The sequence below is a fragment of the Pyrus communis genome, chromosome 2 (assembly GCF_041283825.1).
Source record: "Pyrus communis isolate YQ-2024b chromosome 2, ASM4128382v1, whole genome shotgun sequence".
Taxonomy (NCBI): Eukaryota; Viridiplantae; Streptophyta; class Magnoliopsida; order Rosales; family Rosaceae; genus Pyrus; species Pyrus communis.
This window is the reverse complement of record NC_142566.1, coordinates 5,893,391-5,915,302: the sequence shown is the minus strand read 5'-3', so window position 1 is coordinate 5,915,302 and position 21,912 is coordinate 5,893,391. Positions and strand designations below refer to the sequence as shown.

General features: G+C 36.6%; 2 protein-coding genes across 2 annotated transcripts; both read left to right on the top strand.

The window, feature by feature from the left end:
• The first annotated feature begins 2,278 nt into the window (after positions 1-2,278).
• On the top strand, positions 2,279-13,817 carry LOC137747066 (exocyst complex component SEC5A). Its single transcript, XM_068487071.2, has 21 exons — positions 2,279-3,117; positions 3,211-3,368; positions 3,463-3,551; positions 3,692-3,886; positions 4,601-4,728; positions 4,825-4,983; positions 5,322-5,426; positions 5,969-6,043; positions 7,091-7,228; positions 7,318-7,503; positions 8,850-8,993; positions 9,508-9,634; positions 9,712-9,922; positions 10,072-10,187; positions 10,273-10,495; positions 11,249-11,342; positions 11,865-11,942; positions 12,049-12,105; positions 12,339-12,488; positions 12,921-13,133; positions 13,396-13,817. Exons 1-21 carry the CDS (start codon positions 2,683-2,685, stop codon positions 13,609-13,611), a joined length of 3,297 nt encoding a protein of 1,098 aa, XP_068343172.2. The 5' UTR covers positions 2,279-2,682; the 3' UTR covers positions 13,612-13,817.
• Positions 13,818-15,081: 1,264 nt separating this feature from the next.
• LOC148698416 (uncharacterized) lies at positions 15,082-17,354 on the top strand. Its single transcript, XM_088683265.1, has 2 exons — positions 15,082-15,561; positions 17,146-17,354. The coding sequence occupies exons 1-2, from the start codon at positions 15,205-15,207 to the stop codon at positions 17,209-17,211; spliced, it is 423 nt and encodes a 140-aa protein (XP_088539391.1). The 5' UTR covers positions 15,082-15,204; the 3' UTR covers positions 17,212-17,354.
• The last annotated feature ends 4,558 nt before the right edge of the window (positions 17,355-21,912 follow it).

The window sequence follows — 21,912 nt, the reverse complement described above, 5'->3', positions numbered from 1 at the left end:
AATTTGGCCACGGAGGGCTTTTAGTTCATGGTTCACTCGACATGCATTTGTTTTGTTTTGATGTTAATTTGTGCAATTTATCTGAAAGTTTGATGAGTTACTTGTTCCTTTAGTTGCGGTATCCTTTTCTTATTGCTGAAACCATATCTATCTGTTTTCCAATAATATATACTTACGATATCAGAAGAGTGAATGCCACTGCCTATAATCTTATCAGTTTCATGCCATTTGTTCATGATAAATTACTCGTCCTTGAAGTTATTCAAGCTCCTACCAAATTATTTTCTCGTCCACATGGAAAATTTCATGCCATTTAACGTGATTATGACACATTAATTATATTTGGATCTCAGCTTGTAGTTCATATGTTAGCCATTAAATTTGAAATCCAACTAAATTTACTGTATTAGAAACACTCGTGAATTCAAACGGAGAGAAAGCACATGTAAATTTGAATGTAATTAGACTGTCGTAAACAAGTAGTATTACCAGATAATCTATAGAAAAACATAGCAAAGAACAGATGAAATTCTTTCACTCTTCCTGTAACAAAAAGTATTACGTTCATGGTTAAGACGTAGGATAAGACTATATTGGAAAATCAACCGTTACAGAACAGAATTGGATCTTCAATATATACCATGTCAATTCAAAGTCGCCGGGGGATATGGTTGCATGCCTTCCCGTGCGTTTCTAGTCTTATGGTGGAGGCGGAGGAGGTGATCGGGCGGCTCTCGTTGTTTGTGTAGAAGAAGGTTTCATGGAGGTTGAGTGGAGTCGGATTCGAAAACTCTCATTGACATGATTAAGGGTGATATCCAAATTGACGCTGTGATGGAAGGGGCGGTATTTGATATACAAAGGCTCAGAAAACAGTTGAAGTCGGTAGTATTTGTGTTTGCTCCCAGTGTCAGTAGCTGGGCGGTACACCCACTGGATTCTTTGTGACTCGTAATGGTGCGGTTTATAGGTGGGATTAGTTTAAGCATACACGATACATTTGCATCCAATGTTACTGTTTCCATTTGAATCCAATAGAATTTTCTATCGTGTGACCGAAAAAAAGAACTACTTCAAAACAGGAAAGTACCAATACATGAATATTAATTATTAGGGGCGAAAATATGAATGTGTCTCTATTAATTTGCATTAGGGGCGGTAATTTATAAATTTTTTTTGAAATCCATGTGTATTCAATTAAGATTTGAAATAAGTTTATAACAATTCAGGTGGAGGAATTTATTTTAAAGGAATGCTAACTACCTTCTTCATTTGCTTTTCTTATCTACCTTCTTCACTCATCACTTGACACGTGTATTCCACGAGCAAAATAACCACATAATTAATGCATTGAAATCATAAATTTTACTTTTCCACCTTAAAAGCATGAATTATGCTGATTTGCTAGTAGAATATACATGTCAAGTGATGAGCGGGGAAGGTAGCTAGAGAAAAACAAATAGGGAAAGCAATTAGCATTTCTCTTTATTTTAAAGAATTTTAAAAATTGAGGAATTTGAGAGAATTAGAAATAAATAGTAATGTATTTTAAGCATTCACAAATCTCACAATTCCCTCTTAAATTTCAAAGAAATTAAATTAAAATTTTACATGAAATTTCTACAAATTAATTAAACTTAATCACATCTATGGAATACGCCCTCCTTAATTTATAATTTTAGAGTGTTTTTGGCCTTATTAATATCAAAAGTTAAAAAGTTTCTCATTTTAGAGAACAAACACATCTAATAGTGTTATAAATAGGTAAAAGTTAGAGAGATGACATTTACTAGTGACAAGAGCGAAACAGGTATAAAATATCACACTATAATTGTAACACAAGGGAATGACTAATAAAAGTGGGAGAAATAGATACTGATGTTATTTTTCTTTCATTTCTTTCTCTTTTCTATCTCTGTTGATAGCAGTCGGAATGCTCTATTTATAGAACAACTCCGTATTATTACATGTTGAAAATTTACAACACACCTTTTGAAAAATGATCTCCTTCATTTCCAAGTCCACATATCAACACTGCCAATGTTTTTATGCATCTGCCAATGTTGCAAATCCAATATGTGTGAGTATTAAAAAAATCTACCAAGATTTTCAGTATCACTGTGGGCATTCATTAACCCATTAGCATTTTCAACAAATAGCATATAAAAACAAAATTTTAAAGAGAAAATCAACTTAAAATAAAGTTTTAAATTTTGATTTGTGTGCCTTTTTTATACACTTCTCATTATGTATTCTTCAAGATTCTAGTTTTTTAGACGCTCATCAGACGACTAGTTTGACCAAAAAAAAAAAAAAAAAAAAAAGGGAGAAGATAGTAATAAAGAGTGCGAAATGTGTACGGTGCAATATAGCATTTTTGTTCCAAATTTCAATTATTTGACGAGTAAGAAAAGAGACCTTGTTCAACTAAAAGGATAAAAAAATGAGACCGATTATATGGGCTAAAATGGTTTCAGTCCATTACACTGTTTCGTTGGACAATTGGAACAGAATGCCAAACGCAACCGGTTGCTGTGTTATATAATTGCATCTCAATTTTCTGGTGGGAAACAAGTTCAGATCCTTCCGATTCCACAATTTTTTTTCTGGATTTTTCAGAAATTCGGAATCTGAAATCTGAAATTGCGAATTTGAGTCGAGGGAGCAGCAGAATCCCCAGCAATGTCGAGCGACGGCGATGACGAGGATGAGCTCCTCCAGATGGCTCTCAAGGAGCAAGCCCAGCGCGACGTCAACTACAGGAAGCCTACCTCCAGCAACTCCCGTTCTGCCCCCGTAGCCAATTACGTCCAGCAGCCCCACCAGCAACCGCCCAGGAAACCCGCCGCTTCTCCTGCCCCCAATCACGCCGGCAAAACCAGCAACACCAGCAACAGGCGGCGGGTGGTGGATGACGACGACGAATCCGATGTCGACATGCTCAGCATATCCAGCGGCGATGAGGACTCCACCGCCAAAGATCAGCAGCGCGCGCGGTATCGAGGCGGCAGCGCCGCTTCTGCTGCTGCTGCCGCCAGACGTGGTTCTCGAGGAGATGATGATGCCGCTTGGGACGGCGGAGAGCCCGGTATCTGGAAGCACGTCGACGAGGCCGAGGTATACATATAATACACATTTGAAGAGAGAGAATTGGGTAATTGAATGCTTTGAGTTTTCAACTTTGGGAATGATTTGGGTTTGTGTTGGCAGCTTGCTCGTAGGGTTCGTGAAATGCGAGAGACAAGATCAGCACCGGTGGCCCAAAAGGTTGAGCGCAAAGTTTCGACAGTGGGCTTGGCACGAAAGGGGCTTAACAATTTGCAGTCTTTCCCACGGGGCATGGAATGCATTGATCCCTTAGGCTTGGGGTTAGCACTTTATTCCACTATTTTCCGAATTTATTTAGAGTGGAGGGTCTCGCTTTTCACCTGCATTTGCATTTGCATTGTGTTGTTCTTACAGGATCATAGACAACAAAACCTTAAGATTGATTACTGAGTCGTCGGACCATTTTCCGTCCAAGGATGACAAACTGGATAACAACCTTCGTGGTAATGTACCACCTTCGCTCTTGCTATGCTGCATTATCTTCTTATTCTTTGTATTTAATTGGCTTTCAAGTTTCAAGTTTCTAGTACCACCTTGCCGTTTTGCTTAACAAACACTAATACGTGAATTGGATTATTTACAGAGAAGTTGTTGTATTTCTCTGAGAAATTTGATGCCAAGCTCTTTATATCACGGATACACCAAGATACTGGTGCAGCAGATTTGGAGGCAGGTGCTCTTGCTCTAAAAAGTGATCTTAAAGGACGGACTCAGCAGAGAAAACAGCTGGTCAAAGACAATTTTGACTGCTTTGTCTCTTGTAAAACCACAATTGATGGTAAGAAATTGTCACATCTCACTTGGGGATCTGGTTTTTTATGGAGATGCTTAATTTTAGATGTGTTTTACAGTTCAAAATTTTGAAATTACCGAAAATGTGCCATATGTAATATCTAGACATAGTGTAGTTTGGTTAATTGTTTGGAAGGTAAAATGTAAAATAGAGAAACATTATCTGATAGTCTTCCTAATTTCGGACCCAAAAAGCAAAAGGGATGGCTAATTGTTATGATCACTATGTCAATGTAAGCCTTTCTGCATTACCCTCATGTTAATCTTGTAGAGACATCTTGTTCATGTGGTAACTATCCAATAACATCTAGCTGGAAGTCATCAGCGCCTGTCATGCACTTCTGGTTGCTTAAAAGATTGGACTTCCAACTGACATGCCTGCATTCTTGTAATTTGTTTGAGAGATGTAATTGCTTTAGTGATTAAAATACACCTATCTTGACATAATATAAACAGCCACTTTTGAACTTGTAATTTGGAGTACCTCTGTGGAAAGCACATCAAAACAAGGCAGCTGGTTTACTTTTATGTTTAAGATTTGCTTGTTAGCTTAGTCCTATTGGATTGAGACACAACTTCCCAATGCCCTTATTTATTTCTTCCTATTGCCTAAAAATGTGAAAGCTCATTTGAAACATAGATACTAGTTAAGTGGGATGCTTCTTGATTTCTGATGTGGAAGATATTGATTATTGCACAGATATTGAGTCAAAGTTAAAACGGATTGAAGAAGACCCTGAAGGTTCAGGCACTTCTCATTTGTTTAACTGTATGCAAGGAGTGAGTTCGTTGGCTAATCGTGCATTCCAGCCTCTATTTGAGAGACAGGTTGGTAAGACTTAAATTTTTTATTTGGTTGGAGATTTATGTGCAGTTATGCAACTTGGATGATATAAGCTTCATCTAGTTTTTGAATGACTATAGGCTCAAGCTGAGAAGATCAGGTCCGTGCAAGGAATGCTACAGAGGTTCCGAACGCTATTCAACTTACCCAGTACAATTCGTGGTAGCATAAGCAAGGGAGAATATGACTTGGCAGTTAGGGAATACAAGAAGGCCAAATCGATAGCTCTGCCTTCTCATGTATAAACAATCTTTATTGATTAGATTTTCTTATGTGTGGGTAAAATTAGATAATTTTAATGCTCTTAAATCGCATCTATGCTAGTCTTGTGCATATTTGGAAAGAAAGTCGCATATATTCTAGTCTTGTATTTATTTTTAATTCGTAAGTAAATATTTTGCAAGGTCCTGATAATAATTGTCACAAGACTCTATTAGACAGCTGGTTTCATTTCCCTTTATTCAGAATAAATACAGCTTAGTATGCTCTTAGATTTCTGTAATCTGTTCAATCATTTTGCATTAGAGTGCACTGTTCCCACTAAATTAGATGTACCTTTGCTATCATTTGATTGCAGGTGGGAATACTGAAGCGTGTACTTGAAGAGGTTGAAAAAGTGATGCATGAGTTTAAAGGGATGCTTTACAAGTCTATGGAAGATCCACAAATAGATTTAACAAATGTAAGCTCAACATATAAATCTCGGTAATATTATGTTCTTACCAATAATGAAAGTACCATGAGGTGTTCTGTCCTTAGTGCTATAGTCGTGAATTCCAAAGTACAAGTCTTTCACTGACAGAAGTAGAGTTTTTCCTTTATCCTTCTTCCACATTTTTGGTCATTATCTAGCATATCGTAAGGTGCAGGACCAGTTGCTATCTGGTTAACTTTCAAATTAAACCTCAAAGATTAGAATTTCATTTAAGATTATTGGAAAAGTTGTGAACAGAAGACTTTGTTAACCACCTATAATCTTTTCTTTTCTTCATTTCCTTTTTGTTTTTGAAATCTTTGTGGGCCCATGCCCATTTTTCACCTATGACTTTTTGAGAGGTGATAGGGTGATTTTGCTAGACAAAATGATGCACATGCATTGAAGTGAGTTATTGCGTGAGACTCCATATCTTGTTTACTAGTATCATACTTTCGTGTTTGTTAGCATTTATTATTGTTTATTCTTTTAATAATTTTCTACTAAAAGCTTTATTATGGTTAATGTAGCTTGAAAACACAGTGAGGCTGTTATTGGAGCTGGAGCCCGAGTCAGATCCTGTATGGCACTATTTAAATATACAGGTTAGTAAATTTGTAACTATACTTGGGATTTATTTGTTTATTTTTAAATTTCCTTGTTTGTAAACTAAGCAGTGCTGATTAGAATTTTAATCATCAAGATTATTACCATTGGAATTCGAAATTGCAGTGCTTGGTTGTTGAAGCCAGTCTCTTCGAGTATAAAAAGATTATTGTGCCACATTCTAATAGCTTAAAGCTTTTGGAAATAATGATAAACCAACCGAAGCAGGAAGTCTTGAATATAATCTTTGCAATTGCTGTTCCCAACTTATATTAAGCACATAGTATGTGCTCTCTAGTGATGGGAAAGGCCCACATATAAGCGGGAATGGTAGAGTGTCTCCATATCTTTGAATGATCTGAACGTCTATTTTTTATATTGCAAATCAAGGATCATCCTTGCTCAAAATCAATTAAAACGGAACCACCATTTGATTATCATAATGAAATTTCAGTGTTTACTGGCAACACCAAGTTTGTTTATTTGTTAGATCACAGTTAGATGCATCAGTCCCTTCAGTTTGGCCTTTTTTTTCTGACAAGGATAATCTTTGAATGGAAGCTTAAAAATTAGATTTGCATCACTGCACTATCACGTGGATGGAGTACAATTATCTTGCCAAACTGAATCTGGACCATACTGGCAATAATCAACCTGAGCAAGGGTTACAGTCTGGCGTCGGAATGGGGTGCTCCAAATTTGTGTAATATGTATTTCTAGTGGAGTGGTCTTACTTGTTGATGGTTGATATTTATGTTCTCTTCCTTTTAATTTGTGGATATCTCGTCCTCCTATGCATGTCACTCATTCTCCATGTTAGTAGAATCCCGTTCTTAGTAAAAAGAGAGGTTAAACCCGAGTTCCTTTTTCTGACACAATCTCTCTTGCCCCTCACACCACCAGATAAAAATCAGTCAGAATAAAAACAGAGGACATAGTTTGTCTGAATTTCCTATGCACCTGAATATGACTGTACGCGTTAAGAAACAACTACAGTGGGGCGCATTGTCAATGTACTGAATTCTTTTTGTTCGTTTCTTCTTCAGAATAACAGAATTCGAGGTTTGCTTGAGAAGTGCACATTAGATCATGAAGCTAGGATGGAGACTTTACATAATGAGTTACGTGAAAGGGCTCTGTCTGATGCAAGATGGAGGCAGATTCAAGAAGATTTAAATGAATCTGTAAGTGTAATCCTTGGATCATCTTACACTGAGGAACAGCTAAAGAGTGGGTCAGTGCTTAACAATTTGTTCTTTTACACTACTGTCAGTCGGATGTCAACTATTCTCTTGGGGACATCCACCTTCCAGTAGATTCTCTGCCAGTAGACTTGACAGGTGAAGAAGTTGATGCTCTTAGAGGGAGGTATATTCGCAGATTAACTGCTGTACTTATCCATCACATACCAGCTTTCTGGAAAGTGGCACTTTCTGTTTTCAGTGGAAAATTCGCAAAGGTATGGTTAACACTTTATTCTAACTTTGGCATATATGTAAGATCTACTCTTATTTATTGATAAAATTTGTCTAATAATGATGCTCATGCGTTTTGTCTTATATACAGCTAATAATTTTTGCGCTGTATTTTGTTCTACGGTTCCAGAAATACATGTATACATGCACGTAATGCACACATGAATATATTTGGTCTTCTGATGCTTTAGTATGATAAGAGATACAGTTTCACTTTCATAGAACTGATTAAATATATTTGGTCTGTTAACATACCGCTGTTTTCCTTAATCATATACATCAATACTGCAATATAAAGTCAACTGTAGAAGGTAGGCTGGAAACTTTGACCGGCTTATTTATTTAGAAAGCCATCAGTATATGGTGACTTTGCCAATAAAACTGTAATTTGGTAAAATTACAATATTCCACAGGGAAATCTTGTTAGTTACAAAGTTCCCCAGTACATGCTTATCTCCCACTTCATCTCTCATTTACTTTTTTACCTTCTCTTTTTGTATTTTTTAAATGATATTATTTTGCTTTTACGTATCGATTTTTCCATTGGTGAAATATATTCATTCAACATGAGACGTGAAGAATGCAATGGATAGAACTATAGATTGTTCTTAGTATACCTAGTCAGTCAATAGCTGCTATACTGTGGAGTATGGACTTCCAATTATCCTAACCTTAAAATCACTTTTTAACATAAATACCTGAGGAAAAGAATGTAAACTTCCAAACTGCATGAAGATGGATGCGCTCTGGGTTTTCTTTTTACCATTATCCCAAATGCAAAACCGGAGTTTCTCAGTTTCTGCATATTTTCCCTTCTTTTGGTATTATTATTTCTGATGCCGAAGAGGTTGATTTCTGTATCTCTACACTGTCATGTTTGTTCAAGCATCATATTTGAGCTGGTGCATATTTATGTGAGCTGCTTTATGAGAATATGCATGGAGAACTTTAAGCCTATTGCGTGTTCAACACTGATTGAAGCAGTTACATGGCCTTTCACCCCTAGCTACAGTTCATCCCCGTACTTTTCCACATACGTGGGTTCGGCCCTCCAATGCCTGTTAGAGCTCTCTTCAACCTGCTCATGCCTAGGTAGATCGGTTTCAGGTTAAATAGGAAAAACTAGAAGATTCCACCTCTGGAAAGTGCCTACACCTAATAGCTTAAGCCACTGTTCCCATTTTCTCGATGACCCATCATGCAAATTCAGTGATGAAAAACCATATTTATATTTGTGTTGCCATATTTAAGTGATCTTCTTTTGTATTTTTTTTTTTTTTTCCTGTGAGAGATGATTTCACTTCCATTCTTATGACTCTCAATCGTACAGTCGTCCCAAGTTTCTACTGAATCAAATGCTAATGCTCCGGCAAATAAAGCTGAGGATAAAGTTGGAAATGGGAAATACTCCACTCATTCTCTTGATGAAGTTGCTGGAATGATACGGAATACCATATCCGCGTATGGAGTCAAGGTGAGTATGCTGGCTGAACCTGCTTATTACCAATTAGCATTACATAAATGGAAGGCTTGGTTCATTAAGCTTAGGTACATAGATGAACGTGGATATGTTTGAGTACAAAATTTATCAATATAGTTTGTAATTTTTAGTAAAACTGAGTATTTTCTATTGTAATCGCAGAATGACAAATTTTCTTGATCAACTCTGTTCTACATTCTTTGATGCTTTATTTTGTTTAGAAATAAGGCTATCTGGATAGTGTAAAGAGAAATGGTGATTTTCCTTCAAATTTAAGTTGGTATTTTTCTTTTTTCTTTGTCTTATGACTCTAATCAGAGATAGGGAGCCTTACAAATATAAATATTAAAATGTATTTTAATTCTATATGCTGTATTTATATGCTTCAGATCAAAATTTAGTATCAGCTGATGCCAAACTCCATTCGACCGTCGTTCTTTGCATATCTTCAGTTTAAACCCACGTTCGGTAAGTAGTTATAATTTTATTACTCTTGTTCTTGATGCAGGTTTGCAATACATTCCGTGATCTTGAAGAATCAAATATTCTGCAACCGTATATGAGGGATGCCATAACAGAAATATCTAAAGCATGTGAAGCTTTCCAAGCAAAGGAATCAGCTCCTTCTATTGCTGGTATCTTAGCTTTCTCTTTACCTGCAATGTGCTGGTTTCTTGAAGTGTTCTGAAGGTTGGACTTGTTTTTGTAATAGTAACTGCAACTCGAGCGCTTCAGTCAGAGATTACGAAGATTTATATCCTAAGGCTTTGCTCATGGATGCGGGCATCAACTGCAGAGATTTCAAAAGACGAGACATGGGTTCCTGTATCAGTTCTTGAAAGGAATAAATCTCCCTACACAATCTCTTTCTTGCCTCTAGCATTCCGTAATGTTATGACATCAGCAATGGATCAAATCAAGTTGTAAGTCCCTAAGCGTGACTTAATCAAGGGTTTTTATTTGATAGACATGCTCAAGATTTTTTAAGTGTTCATTACCTGTTTCTCTGCAGAAGTTCAGAACATTCACTCATTATTTATGTATTCATCATTAACAGTATTATATATTTCAGGATGATTCAATCTTTAAGAACTGAGGCTACGAAGTCGGAAGAAATGTTCATGCAACTCCAAGAAACACAAGAATCTGTCAGACTTGCTTTTTTGAACTGTATGCTCGATTTTGCAGGTATGATGGATGACTACCTAACTCAACTTCATGTTAAGTATTTAATGTCCGGTTGTGATGCTTCCATTCTCTGCACACTAATCAGGTCATCTAGAGCGCATTGGAAGTGAGCTTTCCGTAAACAAATCCAAAGGAAGTTCACATGTACAAAATGGATATTCTCATACCCTAGAAGAAAAGTCTGATCTCCCAGGAAGTGTTGGCCCACATCAACAGTTGTTAATAGTCTTGAGTAATGTTGGCTATTGCAGAGAAGAACTTTCTTATGAGTTGTACAAAAATTACAAGCACATCTGGCTACAGTCTAGGTATGTGGGCCTTATTTTTCTCTTCATTGAACCGTAGGATATCATCGTGTTTCTTGCCCTATTTATTAGGAGCAGTTGGATATACCTGGTATATGGAATGTTGTACATAATCCACTGAAGTGGGAACCCAAGAACCAGAAATCATATTGGCTACTATCTTGTATCTTCCACTTTCAAATGGCGTAGTCATATTCAATAACTATTTGGTTGGATCAAAACTGACTAGAATTTGCATGTGAGCAGGCTTTAGGATATTGTTCTTTTGTTTAAAGATTCATTTGTGAAGCAAGGGCTTCTAGTTCAAATGGTTAACTGCATTTACTCATCCACATGAGGTTCTATGTTCAATTCCCCCTCCCCCAATAACACTTGTAGAAAATAAATAAAATGCATAAGTCGATTGTTGAAATCTACTAGTTCACATGAAAATTTGCTACACCTGTGATAAGAATGCGATAATGAAGGTGGTATTGAATTTAGTGTCAAGTAGATAGACCAATGGGTTTTCCTGGCCATTCGAAATGGAGGGTCAAAATGTTCCCTTAGAGGTTAGTCGGGTCAAAGATGTGGATGTTCCAGGTTATAAAAAAAGTTAAAAAACTCAAACAAAACATTGGACCTGTAGGTGATGCTCATCGATTGATAGTTGACTCATGCTCATTTATTGATGGTTTAAAACTTTTATGCACTTAATATGACCTGTTTGGTTATGCGTGATTACCTTGCTATATATTTTCTATTTACTTTTTAAAGGGAAAGAGAGGAGGAGGATGGTGACGTACAAGACCTAGTTATGTCGTTTTCTGGTCTTGAAGAGAAGGTCCTTGAGCAATATACTTTTGCTAAGGTATAGTTGAACACCCCAACAAACACGCACATCGATCATGTTCTTCTGTAGGTCTACTATATTATCTTGCTTTTCTCATTTGTCAGTTTGTGTTACTGTGTGGGCATTTTCTACACTTACTGCCTTCTTGGCTAAGAAAATGTAGTTAAAGTTATAGGTCCACTTCTGTTGATGTGTTCATAACTTCATATATGATATAACTAAATGAGTGCAGTGGTGCGTTCTTTCTGAAAGAATCTCTTTTTACTTTGTTTATAATAAGGCAATCCATTTCCTTTGTGCCACACGACATATTCTCTCCCAATTCTTTTGGGGAAGGGGTGAGTTTGCAACTTTTCAGGTTCAACACCTGTTCGGTTGTGTGAGTAAATTTGCCTGCAATCATTCCGTCCTTTATGTGAACACGGCTGACATTTTTTGCTCCTATCATTTGTTCACGAAATTCAAGTGGACATGAATTGAAGTTATGATGCTCTTTCTGTAGTCCTTTACGTGAAACTTAACAGTTCACTTTCCTCTCAGGCAAATTTGATCAGAACTGCTGCCTGGAACTATTTGTTGGATTCTGGTGTTCAATGGGGAGCAGCACCTGCTGTAAAAGTAAGAAACTTAAGAATTTAGCATTTGGCATTTATAGTTGTACTTCTATTAGTATTTTTTTTTCAATAACTGAACTGGAACCTCATAATAAAATGGTGTCTTGCAGGGTGTGCGTGATGCTGCTGTGGAGTTACTGCACACTTTGGTAGCTGTGCATGCAGAGGTACTTAGTGCAAGCCATGTATTATATTAATTTTTGATGTCTTTATTCTTTAGGCCATAGTATGAATTGGTACGTTGCCTGCTCCAATGAGCATGTAAATATTTTTTTTTTTTCTTTCTATATGTTATTTTCCAGTGGTTAGGACTTATGCATATATGCGGTTTCATATTCTTAGCTCTAACTTTTGAGTCGTCTTCTCAATAAACTTGATGAAATCAATTTCGACTTTCCAGGTATTCTCTGGTGCGAAGCCCTTATTGGACAAGACACTTGGCATTCTTGCTGAAGGTCTAATTGACACGTTTATCAGCCTGTTCCATGAATATGAATCGAAAGATCTTAGGTCACTTGATGCAAATGGTTTCTGTCAGCTAATGCTTGAGGTAAAAGATTTTTGCAGTATGCATGTTGTATCAAGTTGATGGTTTAATTTGCATATGGCTTTGGTGATGAGCAACAATAAATGGCAATTGCACCACATTCCTTTGGGTGCTCGATGAATGATATTCTCTGAGATAAAACCTTTTTGTTCTAAATGCACCTAATTTTGATAAGATATTAATGTATCCAACACGTTATGCATATAAAAAATGGAAAAATATTTTGACAACTTCCCTTGTAAAAATATATACATATATACATTGTATATGTATATGTGATAAAAATAAAACCTTGAAAGGTTGATGTGAAATAGAAAATTACAGAGTGTTCATTTCATATGATATCTCGTTGGGAGTGAGCAAGTCATTACCATCATTGATCATGCATAGTCGGATGTGGTTCTAAGAGATTTCCCTTTTGTGTAAATAATGCAGCTTGAATACTTCGAGACTGTATTAAATCCATATTTAACTGCGGGTGCAAGGGAGTCTTTGAAGTCCTTACAAGGTGTACTTCTCGATAAAGCCACTGAGAATGTATCAGAAAATGTGGAGAATCCAGGGCATAATCGACGAGCAACACGTGGAAGTGAAGAGGCGGCTGATGATAGACAGGATGGGATGAGTGTGTCACCCGATGACCTCATTGTAAGAAACCTTAATTCTCTAGTGATTTCTTCTTGTACAATGTTTAAAACACAATGCCAAGTTGACTAGTTGGTTATGGTGACAGGTATGTGTGCATACGTATGCATAGTCGACTAGAATAGTAATATTGGATAGTAAATAGGATGAAAGAAATCTTTACCACGTCAATTGGTTGTCATGTTAAACCTCGTAGTAAAGTTCTATGTTCCCGGTCTTTTTCTTATTTGCAAATAACTCGAAAGTAAATTGTTGAATGCTTCAGGCACTTGCCCAGCAGTATAGCTCTGAATTACTTCAAGCAGAGCTTGAGAGGACTCACATCAACACGGCATGTTTTGTGGAGTCAATTCCGTTAGACTCAGTACCTGAATCAGCTAAACGCGCTTATGCTTCGTTCAGGGGACCGCTAGATTCTCCGAGCAGAAACTACAGAGGCAACACTGGATCCCCAAGCTACTCACGGAATAGGCGTCGATGAATCTGTAAATGTCCCAAGGTTTTTGACTTTCTGAGATTTTACCATACGTGCTAGTGTTGTACTGTGATTACTCAGCTGAAAGCATATTCTTTTCATTGTATAAGCCCTCATTGAGCTGTTCTTTATTTTTACCTGACACTGTCAAGCACGACGTTGTATATTTCTTTCTATTGTGTTAATGCCAGTATAGTTCTTTTATGCTGTTAGATGGTTTTACACTTTTTTTTCTTTTTTTTTCTTTTTTTTGTTTTTTTGTATAAAAGCAATATTGGAGGAGAGAGGAATCTGAATACAGGATCTCGAGTGCAAAGGGTAAACATTCTTAACCGTTTGAGACATCAGTCCATTGCAGTTTGAACCAATTATGATGGATGCTCCAATGGCCCGTTTGGAAATGTTTCTCCAAAAGGCAGTTATGTTCAAAAGTGTTTTGTAATTCATTTTTTCATTATAATTGGGCTCTTTTGAAAATGAAGCGCTTAGGTGAGAAGTGCAAGTTCTAATGTAAGCAATTTCATGTGCTTCTCTGACAATGAAGCGGTTTTGGTTAGTTATACATCAAGAGTTCATTATCCCTCACAAATTGCAAATACTAATTTGTTAAAGAAATAATCGCATTGAAGCACATTCAGACCAAAAAGCGCTTTTAACAATTTTAAAACTACTTTTAGACTGAATTACAACACATGTACAAATTTAAGAGCTGAATTTTGAAAAAGAGATCAATTCAATATATATGTATAGAAACTCTGTTAACAAGCCGAAGCAATTCCAACTGTTTGAATACAATGGTTGAGATGGATCAAAATCACATTTAACACATTCTCATAAACAATACTTGCACCTTGATAAAAACACAAGTTATTTAATTTAATTAATAGGTGTTAAGAGTGGTTTCATTAGGTTGTAGCGTACGAAACAATTGTATAGTGTCACCAACATTTTCAAAGGCCTTGTGATCTTGTCGTCGTTGTTGCTTTTGGGTGCGTTGAGCTACGCAAACTATGTTTTTATTTATGATTCAAATAAACAAGGAAGTCATAATCCCCAAGGCGGCAATTCTTTTTTATCTCTCTATTCTGTTTCTTTTTATATTTCTAGTTATAACTAGATATAATTTGGTATTAGAAAATGAGATTAAACAACATAACATGTTACTCATAATTAGGTATCAAATTAATCATAAATATTAAATCATCATCTCCTTTTTTTCTTTTTCCATTTTTTAAGAAAGAATAAGTAGTTAGTGGTTTTGTTATGACAATCCATTCTTTCGGAGGCAAAGAAGACTTACATATGTATTTCAGTTTTCTCTAGCTACTATCGTATGATTCACCAACTTAAGAAATCGAATCCAAAATATAATGTGTGGAATATAGACCTGAAATTCATCCTTATTAAATATGAAATTCATAAATATTAAATCATTATCTTCATTTGTCATCTATAAGATCCGAGTTTGATCGCTCATTCCTTGTAGTGAGAGTTGTAGTTAGAGTTGGTATATAAGATTGGGCCGATTCTTGTTCATCCCCACCGCACCACTCTCGAGTAACCAAAACAAAGAAACAAAGAGAGAATCAGTCAGAAATTATGTTGAAGTTCCTATCGAGAGTGAGAATCGAGTTCAATGCCTTGGACCCCCGAACGGCGTCGTGTCTGGAGTTCCTGGCGCAGTGCAACGCCCGCAAGGCCAAGGAGTCCAACCCCTCCTGCGCCGTCCAAGTCAAGCGCCGCACCGACGACCAGCCCCCCAAGATCACCGTCACCTTCGTCAACGGCGTCGAGCAGGTCTACGACGCCACCGCCACTCCCGCCCAGGACATCCGCAACATGATCCTCGAAAAGGGTCAGAGCCTCGAGACCGAGCAGATGTTCCGCGACGCCGGCGAGTCCTGGCCCGTTATTATCCCCGCCGAAGAGCTCCATCAACCGGCCCCCGGCACCAAGGTAAAAGAACTTACATTTTACTCCTAAGGGTCCTAAGGGCTAAGTGCTTTTGTGTGTTAGCGAATGTATCCTTCTTCTGTCTGTGGCATTTCGTCGAACGTGTAACGTGCATTGCTTGAAACTTGTAATTATGCTATTCTTTTGATTGATGTAAATGTTATCACCATTGTTGATTGCTATCCTTGCTGCATGCAGTGCATAATGATCTATGCACACACACGCGCGCGCGCACACACCCACACACATCACACACACACACACACACACACACACATCACACGTTATAGTGTATGTTTTCCACACTGAATTTCTTCACTTAGTTACTCACAACTGACTCCCAGCTTCATTTATAATCATTCGGTTGATCAATGAAAAAATTCGTTGGGCTTCTTTTAATTTTCCCATTTTCCGTTTGGTGACTGTCTGTTGCTGAATTTCAGATGAAATGAAAGAAAATTGTAATTACTTGAAAATTACTCAGTTTTTGAACCCCAGAAAGATTATTCCAAATTATGGTAGTTTTGACACTGATACTGACACTTATATAGCATTTTCTTTAAGGTTTGTTTTAAAAATTGCAAACAAATCATGATTTCCGAAAGCCTTGGGTCAGTTTTTGGTGTCATTGTGCTGGGTTTTTGTTGTTCATGTACCTTTTTCTCCCTGTAAGCCGTATTCAATAAGATAAAGGTGGTATAAGTTTTTACATACCTTTTCTTTCATCTCATGACTTGATCAAGCTTCCATTCGTGACTTATATATGCTTGTGGGTTTTGATAGTGATAGTACAGTCAGGGTCATTTTGTTCTGAAATGGGAAGTAAGACTCATGACTCGTGACATGAGGCATGGTCCATGGTGATTGTGATAATGAGTCGTGATGGTATCTCTTCACCACTGTGGTTAACCAAATGGTTGACAATGTTTATATATGCCTTCATTTTGGTTTTGCATTACAGTTCAGATTGGCTTCACTGGCCTTTCCATACTAATTGATCTGCTTTACCGTCAATTTTGATCACAGTTTTCATATTTTACGATTGGTGTGTTATGTGTGTCCTTGTGCATCAAATACCATTGGTGTTTACTATTACCGGAATATGGAAAGTGCATGAAATTTTGCCTTAACATATTTTCAAGGTGAAGCAAGAATTTGGGGAACCGGAGTTGTTGGGATTTGTTATCTAAAAAGCACCCCAGTCACCTCTTCATATCAAATCATAGTTGTTGCATCACCGGTTCACATCCAAATCCTTATTTGTCTGTCAATATTTTATAATATTTTATGGATTATTCATCTTAAAGGCCATCGAATGCTTTGGCGGCATTTCCTTACACTGCCCAGGGGACTTCAATTTTATGCTTCTTGCATTTTGTATGTGTTTGTGTGCGCCTTTCGAGGCCTTTGGAAGACAATTCCGTAGCCTTTTGCATATGCATCATACCTTTGCTTTTATATAGAAGGATTGAAGACCTCTCTTTTGGTTATTTTAAATGATCTTTCACTTTCACTTTCAGGCCTAGAAGGATTTATTTGTTATACTATATTATTTTCCTCACGGCTCCATTTGCTTGTTTCTTTCAGCCGAAGAAAGCTGAAGAGAAAAAGCATTTGTTTGATCAAATACATCACTGGGGAACGACGCTTTAAAATAGTCAGGTCTGCTAGATTTCCATTCAATGTTTCATTCGGAAAAGAGAGAAGTGTATTGGAGTTGGAATTTAGACAATTCTGTCTTCTTGTGTTTTTGCTGCATCGTAGAGGCGTTTGATATATTTAGTTAATGTTGAATCCTTGCTTGGAGTATGAATTGGGGATGATATGAACCATCTTTTCTGGTTTTGACACATTGGTTGGTTCTTACCATCATTATGACATTGTTTGCAGCTTGTGGAAGCACACACATGAGTTCGCCTTATCAACTCGCGCTCAGTGTTAACAACAACACGATTTTGCATATATGCTTCTGTTTGTACCACCGGACTGTTTAGCTTATGACATAGAATTCCAAATAGTTGCTTTAGCATTAGAGCAATGAGCGTCCAGGATGATTTAGAAAGAAACTAGACTCTTCTAGTTTAAACATGTTTGAAAGGAAAAATTTAGAGAGAGGGGGGCTTTCTAAAGGGATTTTATCTCCAAATATTATTGGATTCTACATTTGTGGCATGTTTACCAGTCAGGGTTTGAATGGGGAGAACAGAATTGCAGTCCTTCCAAAACATTCCAGTGTTTACTAGCACTTAGGGAATAGAAATTAGGTGGGGTCCACCCAATATCCAGAGTCCAATTCCTAAATTCCCCGGAATTGGATTACCTATAAAGACGTGGTATTTGGACTCTGGGTAGAAGGCTCCATTAGGAATCAAAGTTTCTACCCAAAAAACACCTTGAGCAATCCCTCCCCTTTGTATTTGTGTCTCTCACAGCAAAGACCGCCCCCACCATATGATCTGGAACAATGAACGCTCAAATCTAAATCGATGAAAAGTGACTGCATGGCTAGGTTAGGGAGGCTGATGTTAGGTTTTTATTGTGTTTGCTAGGTTTATAACTAAAAGATAATTCCAAGAAAAAAAAGGATGAAGTACCTAAAACCCACCAATTTTTTGAATGTCATTTGAAATTTGTCCCGAGTCTTTTTAAACATTCCAAACAAGTATTCAACTTATTGAAAATGTCATATTCGTTAAGTTCTAGTTAAAAATCTGTTAAATTAGCTAGAGCTTTTGTGTTTTTCTGTTTTGGGCTCTTCCCTCGGGTTGGGTTTTCGTTTAGTGTTGGGGGTTCACTTTTTGTTTTGTGTTTAAAGTGTATTTGGGCCCCCTTGTATGTACTTGTACTCTCTTAGTAATAAAAATTACTTTTGACAATATATATATATATATATATATATATATATCAAAAATAGTTTTTTGGAAGCTCTTTAAGAAAATTTACTTCAACCAGGGGTTTAGAGAACTGTTGTTAGCACTCCATATCCATCCTTGAATCCGAATCTGAACCGAATAATATATATAATATATAGTAGAATAGAGAACTGTTATTAGTATTTCAAAAATTTCATTATGCACTCTCATAAATGTATTTTTCTTTCTAATTATAGAAAGTTTGGAATGCCAAATGAGATTTTTGAAATGCTAATAACAATTTCCATAATATATATAAATATTATATTTATATTTGAGTGAACCTATACTACTATTACCATATTCATTAATCACCGCATAAATATTTAGTATATAATATAATAGTATTCGCTGAACCCTATACTATGTTCATTATGCGCCAAATATCATGCTTATGGGAGATATCAACAACCAACATTATCATTGTTTTGTTCAATACTACTATTTTTACACTTGCCAAAATTCATTCATTGTTATGTTTTTTATTATTGGACGTGGCTTGTCTCATCCCGGCCCAGACCCCTACCGCATCCCGAGCTCGACTCCATCGTAGCACGATATTGTCCGCTTTGGGCCCTTACCACACCCTCACGGTTTTGTTTCTGGGAACTCACACAAGAACTTCCCAATTGGTCACCCATCCTGGGAATGCTCTTGCCCAAACTCGTTTAACTTCAGACTTGAAGCCAGTGAACTCCCAAAAGGCCTCGTGCTAGGTAGAGATGAGAATATACATATAAGGCTTACAGGATCCACTCCCCTGTGCGATGTGGGATGTTACAATCCACCCTCCTTAGGGCCTTGACGTCTTTGTCGACACACATTCGCCCAGGGATTGGCTATGATACCAAATTGTCATATCTCAGCCTGGGCCCCCACCACATCCCAGGCTCAACTCTATTGTAGCACGATATTGTCCGCTTTGGGCCCCTACCACACCCTCATGGTTTTGTTTATGGGAACTCACACAAGAACTTTCCAATGGGTCATCCATCCTGGGAATGCTCTCGTCTGAACTCACTTAACTTCGGAGTTCCTATGGAACCCGAAGCCAATGAGCTCCCAAAAAGCCTCGTGCTAGGTAGAGATGAAAATATACATATAAGGCTTACAAGATCCACTCCCCTGGGTGATGTGGGATGTTACATGGCTATTTAATGACGAAATTAATATCTACTAAATTATTGTGCGTCAATTGGATCAAAATAAATTTTTGTTTTTGACGAAGATGGATATAACCGTTAACCGATAGGATATGCATTACCAGGTGAGTATGATTATGGATAATCCCCGATGGTTAATTTGTGGTTATGAATATGATTAATTTTCATGGTTATGGGGATGGATATAACATTTCCGTCTCCAAACTAAATCGTTGTCATCCTTATGTACCAGCTTATGTTCAAAGGTACACTGATAAATCTTTCGGCTAGACCCTTCTTTCTCCTTCACCGTCTTAGGAGGTAAATAGGGATAATGATTGGAATACATATGACATTATCTGTACTTACGGGTGTAGGGAGTAAGCTAACCTCACAATAGCTATAATAATTTAGTTCAAATTTGTCTTTTTGCGAAAATCTAATCTAAGACTTTTCACTTACAAGGGGGAGCATGATTGGAGTTGATTATTATTTTTTAAATCCTCCACAAATTTTAGCTAAGAGCTCTCATTAAGATCATCTCCAAACAAGATGTCAAAAATGCCACATAGACATATAATAATAACAAATGACGTACTATTTACTCTAATCGAGATGTTAAAACTAACTTGGGAAAGAAGGCTAAGCTGACATGGACAAGGAGATGTCAAATTTGAAGCTGCCTTCAAATATGGTTTTTGCTATTTCCAAAGACATTCCACTTGCCTTACCTTAAATGCTAATACATTTAAATATTATTTAACTATTTTTATACCAAAAAACAACCCAACATTATTATTTTTATTTTTTTTTTAAAATAAAGCAATAAATTTTGGCCTATCAGTTGGAAGGAAAATATTGACAATATGTCAAATTGTCAAGTCAGCCATCAGATTGAAATTTGATGTTTTGAATTTGACGTCTCATTTGGGGATGCTCTAAAGATGCTCTAACCCATATTCGAGCCACCAAAGGAGGCTTACGACTTTATGGTGGCTGGGACTATTCAATCAATGGGTCTTGAAATTGTTTGCAATTTGAACTGTTCTATATTTTAAACACTTTTTAATAAAAATGTTCTTTAAGATTGACATAACTCCTGACTTTAGTCTTTGAGATTTAAAATCAATATAAGTAGTCCATAAGATTATCCACACCAATAATTTTGGTCCTTTTGTGAAAAACTCCATTAATTTAAGGGTATTTTGATCAAATCAATTCCTTCACTTGAACTAAAGGTTTCTTCAATTTAAGAGAGATTTTTGATAGAATGACCAAATGATTGACGGCGGACAATCTGATGGACCAAAATGAGGAGTTATGACAAGATAAATTTTATTTGAACTCATATAACCTCTTTCTACACTCAACTTACTCTTTACGCCCATATTATTATTTTTTAATTAAAGAATTAATATCTCTTTAAACCAAAATTTATTAAACTACCATTCTAAACCTAATTTAAAATTGCCTAGGCAAAATAGCCTAATGGATAACTTCTTCTCTCCCGTTTTGGTGAGAAAACTTCTCTCTCTTTGAGAGTTCTTCTGCCATTTGTGCGAGTTTAGTTTCAGAATCTGGTCTCCTTTTTGTTGTCGGGGACTGCAAGGTGCCTAGGGGTTTCTTGTTTTGGGCTCTTTTTTGTGTGCTTTTGAGGCCCAATTTTTTGTTATGTACTTAAGTTGTGTTTGGATCTCTGTGTAACTTTACTTGGCCTTTGCCCTAAAATAATATTTTCAGTTTACCCAAAAAAAAAAAAAAAAAAAAAGAAAACCTAATTTAAAATTTTAAGTTTTTTTTTTGTTTCCCAAAACAAAATTTAAAGTTATCTTTAAACCATTTGCTTTCTCTCTCTACCAAACCAAAATTCATGCTGTCTCAACCAAACCATTTACTTGGGTTGCTATCAACACCAGCACAATAATATCCCATCACCTTCTCTTCACAGACCAACTTTCTTCTTTGCAAATTTTTGTAATTCTAATGAGGTAATCTACCTTCTGCATTCTAATTGCCCCAACCAATTTTCATCTTAATTAGTTTTGGTCAGTATTTGATTTCATTACATAAGTGGTAATAAGCAGTTACAAACTATTATATCTTCTCAAAGACTCAAGATTGTGACTGTTTAGAGCTAATAACTAAATGGACACGGTTGGTCCGAACTCTTGGAATTAATCACTAACTAGCATATGGGCACACATAAAGTGTGTGAGAAAATTTTTTATTTTTGTTTTTGAAATAGAAGGAGAGAGGAAGACACTGATAGAGAATGTGAGAGTGAGAATTTTTTTTTTTTT

What these genes read in the sequence shown, in the direction of transcription:
- LOC137747066 (XM_068487071.2), top strand. Translation starts at nt 2,683, where the DNA reads ATGTCGAGCGACGGCGATGACGAGGATGAGCTCCTCCAGATGGCTCTC. An exon ending in GGCACTATTTAAATATACAG is followed by an intron (nt 6,044 to 7,090) that starts GTTAGTAAATTT and finishes TTTCTTCTTCAG; the next exon opens with AATAACAGAATTCGAGGTTT. An exon ending in GCAATGGATCAAATCAAGTT is followed by an intron (nt 9,923 to 10,071) that starts GTAAGTCCCTAA and finishes TATATATTTCAG; the next exon opens with GATGATTCAATCTTTAAGAA.
- LOC148698416 (XM_088683265.1), top strand. Translation starts at nt 15,205, where the DNA reads ATGTTGAAGTTCCTATCGAGAGTGAGAATCGAGTTCAATGCCTTGGAC. An exon ending in AACCGGCCCCCGGCACCAAG is followed by an intron (nt 15,562 to 17,145) that starts GTAAAAGAACTT and finishes TGTTTCTTTCAG; the next exon opens with CCGAAGAAAGCTGAAGAGAA.